Source organism: Watersipora subatra, chromosome 10, assembly GCF_963576615.1.
Source record: "Watersipora subatra chromosome 10, tzWatSuba1.1, whole genome shotgun sequence".
Taxonomy (NCBI): Eukaryota; Metazoa; Bryozoa; class Gymnolaemata; order Cheilostomatida; family Watersiporidae; genus Watersipora; species Watersipora subatra.
This window is the reverse complement of record NC_088717.1, coordinates 23658782-23670303: the sequence shown is the minus strand read 5'-3', so window position 1 is coordinate 23670303 and position 11522 is coordinate 23658782. Positions and strand designations below refer to the sequence as shown.

Below are 11522 nucleotides of genomic sequence, written 5' to 3'. Positions count from 1 at the left end.
CGGTATTTACACGACTTGTTGTCTCTGTCATTAAATTATACATTAGGCAAGCGCCGAAAGGTGGATCAGTGTTTTAGAAAAATTCAGCTTACGAGGAATATCTTATAGAAACGATAGCCAACTGCTTTCCACACCACAAGATGCTCGCGGCTTATCGAGAAAGTTTTCCGTCAATAACTTCTTTCTTTCGGACATTTAACAATGACAGGTCCTTTCGCTATGTTTGTGAAATTTGGTTGAACCATGACCCATATGATGATAAGTTTTGGTTTGACATGTCAAATCTTTATTGCTGGACAAACGGATACGATCATGAATTCTGTAAGAAGCTTATAATCTCAGTTCGACCGAAAACTGTGCTGGAATGGTATTGTTTTTTGTGAGCAGCAAAAGCATCATTGCTCAAGCGAGCTGTCGAGGCAGGTGTGAGCATCCAAACCATCAAGTACGATTCACTATTAGAAAACAGACGCACCACGATAGCCAAAGTGTTTGAATTTCTCGGCATTAAATCTGGTTTATTGGATATTGCCAGTAAAGCTTTGGACTATGATAGTCAAGCAGGAGTTGCTAATGTTAGCTGGGATGCAAGAAAACAAGCTGGAGGCGCAGAGAGGAGCGAAAACAAAAATTTAGTGAGACGCTGTGAGATGATCTTGAAGGCTTTTGGTCTCCCCAAACTACATTCGGAATTAAGCTATTCAAACACTTTTTAGTCGCTGCTCCAATTCGAGATTAGTCTGTCAACTTTGTTGGTTTTCAGATAATGCAGAACATTTTATCTATAGCCATTCCGAATGTTTGCAGGTGAATAACAGACAAGTAGGCTTGCTGTCATAGTTACACAGATGACTCTATAGGGCTATCTATAAACTGAATGTTTTGGGCAATGTATAGTTACTGAGTCATTTTCTGTTTAGCCTTTGAAGAATGCTGTTTTAGATGTCCACATATTCATCCTATATACAAATGTTATCACTAATGTATAACTTGTCACTTGTCTATTTCTGTGTGTCTAGCCAACACATAATTCAAATATTTACATATAAACTGAATGTTCTGGGCAGTGTATTGTGACCAAGTGATTTTCTGTAAAACCTTTGAATAATGCTGTTTTAGATGTCCACATGTTCATCAGATAAACCAATAAATATCACTAACATAACAGTAACTTTTCACTGTGTATTGATATCAGAAATGTACTGAAATACAGAAATACAGAAGGTGAATGCCTGGCAGAGCACGGGTGATACAAAGGTCTTGCATAGAAAACTTATTTTGAATCAACATAACAACACTTACCATTCTAGCCCTTAAATGATAGTATTTGTTCATTTCTGTGAGTGCCTGGCCAATGCATAATTCAAATATGAAGTTTATAAACAGTGGTAGGTAATGTAGTTGCCATTGCCTAAGTTTCTTTACCCAATGAGTTTGAGTAACAATAATAACCCAATAGTAACCCAATAAGCTAGTAACTTAAGCTAATATTTTAATCTTTACTTATGCTTCCGAATAATTGTGCATGACATGATTGTGGGCATAGTCATCACACATCATGATCTCTCAGGACGCACCAGACTGCAAGGGTGTGTATTCAATGTAAATGTTGTACCACGAGTAAGACAATACACGCCATATGCATATGTAGTCCAAGAGCGTTCATTGTTCCAGAAGAAGTTTTCCCATTGAGCAACCAACTTTTGGGTATAATTTGGCTGCCATTAGATCTACCTCAGTAATAAACACTTGGTAAAAGAGTCATTCTAATATTTTGGAAAAAAAACGATACCAGGTGTGGGCTAGTATCTGCATTGAATATAGCGGATAAACAATATATATATACATGTATATATACATATACATGTATATATACACAGTGAAACTCGGATAACTCAAACTTCAAGGGACCGAGAAAAAGTGTTCGAATTATCAGAGCGTTCGAGTTATCAGAGCACTGTCACAAGTCCGTGTATTTACTTATTTATTAGTAGATACATGTACATATACAATCTATAATATAAATCAAAAGCACAAATGGTTTGTTTCAAATTAAATGCTTCTAATGTAAAGTATAAAACGTTTTTATCAAAAAGTATAGAGATTTTTCTATCACTTGAGATTGGTTTGTTGTTTGAGGGGATGTTACTGCCAGGACGTTTTTTAGATTGACAGTGGCAAAACTTGATCGTTGTTGAAATGCTCAAAAGAAAAGACATCAGTACATATACAAACTATAATATAAAGCAAAAGCACAAATGGCTTGTTTCAAATTAAATGCTTCTAATGTAAAGTTTAAAACGTTTTTATCAAAAAGTATAGAGATTTTTCTATCACTTGAGATTGGCTCGTTGTTTGAGGTGATGTTATTGCCAGGACGATTTCTAGATTGACATTGGCAAAACTTGATCGTTGTTGAAATGCTCAAAAGAAAAGGCATCTTTTTCTTTTGAGCGTTTTACCCACGATCAATTTTGCCGATTTTTCTTGAAGTTTATGCAAAGATTACCTCACTTTACCTCGCTTCCGAAGGGCGATCGCTACGCCGAAGTTTGGTATAAATCAAATTTCACCAAACCTTTAGAAAAGTCGTTGACAAAAATATTTTGCCGATGGTGGTAATAACGATGCTTATGAATTACGAAAAGTTGAGGTTTACCTCTATGGCTTGGAATAAAGTGATTTTCTAAAGCGATAGCAACCGTTTCGGTAGCCGTTGGGCAAAAAACAGTTCGAATTAACAGTGTTGAGTTCGAGTTATATAGAGCCATTTATCATTGCGTGGGAACGGACCAAGCAAATCCATTCGAGTTAACCATGTGTTCGATATATCCGAGGGCGAGTTATGTATGTTTCACTGTATATACATATACATGTATATATACCTATACATATACATGTATATATATATACATATATATATATATGTAAACTATACTATATATAATATAGAATATATATAATATAAAAACTGGTACCCATATTGAGTCTTCTTCAGCATATTGCTTAGAGAGTTTAGGCATATGAAGAAAAGCAGCGATGGGTGATAAAGAGTCATTTTGATAGATGCCTCGCTTAATTTTGACACTCGCCAGATTTTTGCCATTAGCCTCTAGTTCCGTCTTCCATTTGGTCATTGACATCTTGATGAATGCCACAAGAGCAGGGTGAACATTGTACATACTGAGACACTCAAGCATCCAACTATGGGGAATTAAGTCATAGGCCTTTTTGTAGTCAATCCAAGCCATGGCAAGATTAGTATGCCTTCTCTTGCTGTCTTGACAGACTGTTCGATCCACCAGTAACTGGAATTTGGCTCCTCGGGTGTTGCGTCCAATTACTTTCTGAGCATTGGTCATATAGTGACTCATGCGCTATTCCAGTTTGTCTGCAACTATTCCTGATAGCAGTTTCCGGGTAGTGGGCAAGCATGTCATTGGTCGTTAGCTCTTGGGAATCGACCCCTGCTTCGGGTCTTTTACCAGAAGCACAGTTCATCCTTTGGTCAACCATTTTGAATGGTGACATTCTTCTATTAGGCATTCTATCTGCTTTGCCATCTAGTGTGAAGTGATGTCAATTTTTTCAACAAGAAGGGTTAAACCATGTCACGGCCAGGTGCTGCCTATTTCTTCATATGCTGCACTTGATGTCCACTTCGCTGATGGTGAGTCCTTGCTGAGCCACAGTGTTTTGGTGGCTCTCTTTCAGTGTCTTCAGCCATTTTGCAGTGGTGTTATTAGTAGCCTCTTTCTCCCAGATGTTCTTCAAGAACTTTAAGGAGCTGGATTTGGGAGGATCTGGCATTGGCCTCCATAGTTCACCTTTGAACTGGGAATACACTCTGGATGGATTATTGGTGAACAGTTTGTTCATTCTCTTGCTATCCCACTCTTTGGTGTACTGCTTCAGTGTGCCGAGAGTGCTACTAGCTGCTGTTTGGCAGATTTTAGAGCTTCCATTGTGGCCTGTCTTTTTTAATGCTCCAAACTGTGGTTAGATCTCGCACTGAGTCAACTAGCTCTGCTGTGCAAGTCCTTGATCTTATTTTGTAGCCTAATCTGCCAAGACTAAGCATCGGAAAGGCTTGAAGCCTTGTTGACAGTGGCTTAATACTCATCTCCTCTAAGGTTGCCGTGCTGCAGATTAGGGCATTAGTCTCACTGATCGATCATGTTGAGATCGACTCCAGTGCCAAGTTAATGTCTTTTAACAGCTTCTTAGGTATGGCCTTGCTAACTCTCCATAGTGTTACCCTGCTTTTATGCTTTCATAATCTGGCATCTTTCATCCTTAGCTCAAAGTCAAAGTGCATGTTTTTTTTAAACTGTGAGTCAACACAAGATTGTGTATGTGTGACTGTGTGTGTTGATATGCATTCCTCGTTGGTCTCGAGGTTACTTGGGTGAACTGCTGCCTAATTTGATCTACCTCAAGTTCCTATATGAGGTGCCGCTTGATTATGTTACTCATTTGAGCTACAAGTTGTTTAGCGGTTAGTGACAATTCAGGGCGCATGTGTATCTACAGTTGACGCATCTTTCCACAATTGGCGCACCACTTTTGTGGCTCACTCATAAAGTAGCACCGCACGAGAGCCGTGTTATCAGTCTGATTGCATTTTATCCATTTTGAACCAGTAGCCCATTTTTCATTGCTTTGTCCTGGTTCAGCTGCAGGCAGCACGGACGTCGTTTGACTGAGCGACCTCCGAGCCGGCATGGTTCTGATTATTGCACTCATCATGAAGGTTATAGAGGTTTTATAAGCAAGGGTCTTGTCTAAGGACCGCAAGAAGCATACGGTTGCTCCAATTTGAACCGAGGACCTAATGATCACTGTCCAGATACCTTACCAACTACGCCATCTGTCCTATACATTTATAAATATATATACATATATATATACATATATATATATATATATATATATATATATATATATATACATATATATACATATATATATATCTTTATCTTATATATATATTTCTCAAAGTCCGTATATCTGTATGTCGGAAATCCGGTTATAGCTATTATTAGAACAGCTGAGCTAGACATCAATGCCGACAACAATGCAGAATGGTAAGTGATGGCTTACTGTCATTGTGTCATTGGAAGCCTAACCTTATTAACTATTAACTAGCTCAGTGGAGTTTCCATAGACAATATGCCAGGTTAATAGCTTGAAAGTTTCAGTTGTTTGACAAAGTTTTAAAACCTTTACAGTTGCTTTTATTTTTCTCTTAATTTATTTCAATTACAGAAAACACTTTTTTCATGATATGTACTTAGAAAGTTAAAATGGGAAAGGCTGTTATATGTTAAATACAAATCAATTTTCTGTCCAAAGACTCTTCTATTACACGGGTAGCGCTGGGTGGCACAGCTAGTATATATATATAAAGGGATAGATCTTTTGTCAGTTGATTTGATTTATTTATTGAATTCATTTTATTGCGCCCTGTATACAGCAAAGTATGCATGTAAATACAAAAAGATTGTGCACAAATATTAACAAAACATACAGGGAGATTAGTAAAAAACAGGCAATGCATTCATTGAATTGAACATATGGTTATAACACATACAATAGTTAGGATATATCTGCAAAAACACTAGCAAGACTGTATTGTGTCCCAGTTAAAGATATAATAAAGACTAGGTTTTGCGTGTGAATTAATTGGCCAGTAAAGATTGTATCCCGGAATATAACATTCAAGTCCATCTTAATACATGTGTAAAAAGACATTGATAAAAGTGCAAAATTACATGATGAACATGCTCCAAAACACATGTAGTAAAAGCAAAAACTTACTGTAAAATCAGATTTTCCTTATGATGAGATATAGAAAAAACTTGCACACTCTCAAGTAATCTTTTGAAGTGGTTTCGCTAACCAACTAATGACCAGTATTAGAGGTTAAAGTATTTCTATAAGCAAAAGTCATAGGTAATATCAATGCTTGTAATGAAAAGCTAAGCTTGTTAGCGTAATGACAGACAATAACACTGTTTGTAGCAAATCTGAAACAATGTGTTACAAACACCCTAGTGGTATGGAAAGTGTTAATAATTTTAAAATGGCGTAATGGCAACAGTTTTGTGTCAGATTTTAATTTTTGCTGGTATTAGTTGCAATCAATAATAATCAATCATAACCATAGGTAGAGTAGTATAACACCTGACTGAGATGTTTATTTTAAAGGGATTAATGAACAGAATATGGAGTCCGTTTATCTCCAGTGGCGCATGAATAGCATGACCTCAAATTTGACCTTTGTTACGGATGACCGGGTTCTCCTATTACCGGTATTCTTCTGGTACTTAAAAATTGTTATCCCCAGCAGTTATAATCGTAAGTGCAGGTGGGTAGTTGTACTGTCAAAAGCATTGATACAGCCGCTAACAATATGCACAGTAGAGTTTTCCAGTTGCTGCTTTACAGCACACACATGTTACTATACTTCTGGAATGCAGTAGTTGCAATCATCTGGAGGTTGAATGGTGAGTTGGTTCATTTTTCTACTAACTGATTCTGGTACACATTTGTTTGTTTTCCAACCAAGACTATTACAGCATGACTTATTACTAGTCATTCCAACTGGACAGAGCATCTTACTGTAGTTGATGTAAGACCTAGGATGAGTAGGGGCTCAGTTTTGTGTCAATAACAGAGCTCAGTTTTGTGTCAAATCAAAATGGTCTTCCCTACACTGCTATTTAGAATGTGTCTATGTGTTAACTGTGTCTTTGTGTTGACTGTGTCTATATGTTGACTGTGTTTATGTGTTGACTGTGTCTATATGTTGACTGTGTCTATGTATTGTTTGAAGGAAATATTTGACCTGAGATGGCTCCACAGACGTCATGGCTTTGTCCTCATTTTTTATTGCTGCCAGTGGGTGGTCAAGCCAACCCCTGACCTTTGTGGCGTGGTGTGTCCAGTCCCAATTGATCCATAAATATGGCTGGATGTAACACACACCAATAAAATTTAGAGAAAACACCATGTCACAACACCGTACAACCAGATCAGCAGTTTTTGTTCTTTCTTAGTTAGTTTGCTGTTTGCCTTCATGCAATCAACATATCAATATTTTGTTTCAATCATATTTCATTACTCTATATTCAGCTTATATTCAACAATGTGTCTGACATTGGAGGCAAAAGGTCAGTCAACCGCATATGCATATTTCTATACTTTCTTGAGTATTATTGTTATTATTTGGCTTAAATCATACATTCATTCATATATTTTATTATTGTGCTCATTATATCATGTAATTGCATTTAATTCTATCAAGGTTAGCTTGTAGTTTTATCTTAGTATCGTCTATTACAGACTTCACGGCAGATGCTGATGTTAGATACATATAGTAATAAAGTTACACAACTAAAGCATAACCAGTAGAAGCCCTTATTCTCTTCTAGTCAGCACAGTTGTTGCCGCTTTTTATAAGTGAAGTTTTAAGAACTTCACATGTTGACTGTGTCTATGTGTTGACTGTATCTATGTGTTGACTGTATCTATGTGTTGACTATGTCTATGTGTTGACTATGTCTATGTGTTGACTGTGTCTATGTGTTGACTGTATCTATGTGTTTTCTTGATCTATGTGCTGACTTTGTTTAATTGCCGAGTGTGTTTATGTGTTGACTGTGTCTATATGTTGACTGTGTGTATGTGTTGACTATGTCTATGTGTTGACTGTGTCTATGTGTTGACTGTGTCTGTATGTTAACTAGTCAAATAGTTAATACTGCATGGCACCAATGAGATTAGTTAGGCTATAGTTTATAGATATGTATAAGTACCTTAAGTATTTATAATAAACATTTGAGGTTGTCATGTTACACACCTTTAATTTGGGAAATAGTAGACATGTATGTTATATAGTCATTACAATTAGTATGATGCTCTCTGGCTGCATTTCAGTTAGTGTTTATAGAGACATATGAATACCCAGTCTACATATTGGGTAGCACAGATACGTAGTGAAAAAATCACTGCAATTATTTTTTGGGTATCAAAGTTTTACACATTCATCATATGAACCCAGGTGACATCTTTGTGTCCCATAAAGAAGAACATATGAATCCCCACTGAATATTCCCTTTGGATATTTCTTCTTGGTATCTTTTCCGGCTATCCCTTCTGGGTACTCTTCTGAGTATCCCCTCTGGATGTTCTCTCTGGGTATCCCCACTGGGTATCCCTTTAGGTATTCTCTCTGGGTATTGCCCTTTGGGTATTCCTTCTGCATATCCCCTCTGGGTATCCACTCTGGGCATCCTCTTCATGTAGAGAATCCAACAAAATGTTTACCTGCTTCAAGCCTTTTTAGTAGATACCTGCGAAAAATTGGTATCATTTTGCGACTTATGGCCAGTTCAACATACAGCATTTAAACAAGCATTTCCACATAGTCACTAATGAAAAGGGTCAAGGTTAAACTCATAACAAGAGTTCTTCTATATCAAAATGTTGACCTAATCAGGATATAGCATTAGTTATAGTTCAACCAGCATAAATACAGTTAATACACTCATATGCTAGAGCATATATTTTCATAAAAAGACTATAGTTCATTCAGTTTGGTCTACAAATCTAAAACTGTTTCAGGGACATCAAAAAGAGTCTTTGAGACTATGAATTGCGACGCGGAGAATCCTGCGCAAGTTCTTCGAATAGTGTGGAAAAATCCCTACGCGTTTGCTGCTACTCCGAAGACCTATTTCACAGTTCATGAAAGATTTGCTCCAGTAGATATTGTCCTAAATAAGAGAATCCATCTATTCTCTTTGACTTCAAAGAGTGCTACTTTTATGGAGTTAGACTGTGATTTATTCAATGTTAAAGAGCACCCTCTGACCGTGCTCACTCAGACCAACCATGCAATTCGACTGATAATCCTCCCTATCAAACCATTCAATGACCTGGTTGACTCCATTAATGTTGGAGACCGAAACGTTGTTTGGATGTTTAACACGACCCGTTGCGGATCTACTGCTTGGGTTCAAGTATTTAATTCTTTGCCTGGCTGGACAGTTTACTCAGAACCCCTGCCCATGATGTACAGCATTCCTTTTGGAGACCATGGCTATTCTAGTGCTGAGAGTTTTTCCAAGTCACCTATATTTACACAATTTGCTGTCTCTATCATTAAATTGTATATTAGGCAAGCGCCGAAAGGTGGATCAGTGTTTTGGAAAGCAACGATTTATGAAGAATATCTTATTGAAACGATAGCCAACTACTTTCCACACCACAAGATGCTCGCGGCTTACCGAGAAAGTTTTCCGTCAATAACTTCTTTCTTTCGGACATTTAACAATGACGGTTACATTCACTACCTTTGTGAAATTTTTTTGAACCATGACCCATATGATGATAAATTTTGGTTTGACATGTCAAATATCAATGGTTGGACAAACGGATACGATCATGAATTCTGTAAGAAGGTTATAATTGCAGTTCAACCAAAGACTGCGGTGGAATGGTACTGCTTTCTGTGGGCAGCAAAAGCAACATTGCTCAAGCGAGCTGTTGAGGCAGGTGTGAACATTCAAGCCATTAAGTATGATTCGCTGTTACAAAACAGACGTGCCACGCTAGCCAAAGTGTTTGACTATCTCGGCATCAATTCTGGTTTATTGGATATTGCCAGTAGAGCTTTGGACTATGATAGCCAAGCAGGAATTGCTAATGCTAGCTGGGATACGAGACAACAAGGTGGAGGCACAGAGTGGAGCAAAGACAAAAATGTAGTGAAACGCTGTGAGATGATTTTGAACGCTTTTGGCCTCCCCAAGCTGCATTCTGAGTTAAGCTATCCAAACAGCTTTTAGTAGCAGCTCCAATTCAAAATTGGTTTGACAATTTCGATAGTTTCTTAGATAATGCAAAACAATTTATCTATAGCCATTTGGTATGTTTGCACACGAGCAGTAAAGCAGGTGAATAACAGATAGGTAGTCTTGTTGTCATAGTTACACAAATGACTTTATAGGGCTATCTCTAAACTGAAAGTTCTGGGCAATGTATTGTTACTGAGTCATTTTTGTGTAAAGCCTTTGAAGAATGCTGGTTTGGGTATCCACATATTCATCCTATAAACAATTATTATCACTAATGTATAACTTATCACTTGTTTATGTCTGTGTGTCTAGCCAATGCATAATTCAAATATTTGAAAGATCAAGCTAAATCATAAAACAGATTGCTGCAAACATTCTTTGCTTCTTATGCTACAATTATTCTGCTACAATTATTATTATGCTGCTTCTTATTCATTCAAGATTTAAAATAGCTAATAAACAGCGACAGGTAATGAAGTTGCCTAATTGGTTAAGTTTATTTCCCAATGATTTTGAGTAACATAAGCTAGTAATTTAAGCTTGTATTTTAATATTTACTTTACTTATGCTTCCGCGTAGTTGTGCATGTAATTATTCCACATCATGACTTCTCACGACGCACTAAACTGCAAGGGTGCATATTTAACCAATCGCCATTAATTGGACATTTGAACAACGATAGACAAGCTTTTGGCTTTATACATAACGGTAGATTATATTGTTTATTCATGCAAATGGCTGACCAATAGAAGCGAATCTATAATTTACTTGAGCCTAAAATCAAGGGTGAAGTCATTAGTGTTTAAAGTTGGTGAAATTCTTGTGTTACTCCTTTCAGCTATCCCAGCATGCATCAGATATTGATTACATCTGATTTGTCATATTCAGAGCTATACAATGTCAAGGTCACTCTGATAAATGAGCAATGCTTAGTGGCCCCATACATGATTACATAGCTTGCTTGTCTATTTGTCCATTAGTCAAATTAATGTTATTATAATTTTGACATTATCATAAGTCGATAGGAATGACATAATAAATATTATAATGTAGTCTTTAATGCAAAAGAAATATTGCTCACAGCAGTTTAAATTTTGCAAGACTTTTGGGTCCATTATTCAAATTAGTCATGTAAGTTCCATTCATTGAATAATCAACTTCACAGAAACAACTTCCTTTGAAGAGGAAATGTTTGTAGTCTTGTATGTTTACATGAATCAAAGAATCCTACTAAGTACTTCCATATCTGAAAACTCAGTGAATTGAATGTATAGAGTAGAAGCTAAACTGTTATTACATCAAGTGATTAGTCCCAATACTTATGCATGGTCAACAATTTCTTAAGTGAGCTTTCATTGCTGTTGCTCGCTACAACCTCTATTATTTCAAATAGGATATCGAACACCAATAGCGTGTGAACTTGCTGGGAATGAATAAACTTCTGCTATCTCGATTCCATTTACTTCATTTAGTCTGGTAGTTATAAAGCAATGCCAGATGAATAAGTATCTGGATTCAGCCATAGCATTATAATATGTAGAAGGTCTTTCCTTGAATCTTCTTGGTATAGATATTTGTTACTTACTTAGTATTTATGTAGCTTGAAAGGAAAGAAGAATCTTGACAACTTAGTTGCCTTTGAAGTAGATGTTTAAAAAG

At 36.7% G+C, this 11522-nt stretch overlaps 1 protein-coding gene across 1 annotated transcript; it reads left to right on the top strand.

Annotated features, from left to right (window-relative positions):
- Positions 1-6376: 6376 nt before the first annotated feature.
- Positions 6377-10280, top strand: LOC137406289 (uncharacterized). The gene is made up of 2 exons (XM_068092838.1): positions 6377-6509; positions 8629-10280. Exons 1-2 carry the CDS (start codon positions 6416-6418, stop codon positions 9852-9854), a joined length of 1320 nt encoding a protein of 439 aa, XP_067948939.1. The 5' UTR covers positions 6377-6415; the 3' UTR covers positions 9855-10280.
- The last annotated feature ends 1242 nt before the right edge of the window (positions 10281-11522 follow it).

Bases quoted from the DNA above. Each gene is read 5' to 3' on its own strand.
- LOC137406289 (XM_068092838.1), top strand. From the start codon at position 6,416: ATGCACAGTAGAGTTTTCCAGTTGCTGCTTTACAGCACACACATGTTA. The intron at 6,510-8,628 runs GTGAGTTGGTTC...AAACTGTTTCAG, and splicing joins AATCATCTGGAGGTTGAATG to GGACATCAAAAAGAGTCTTT.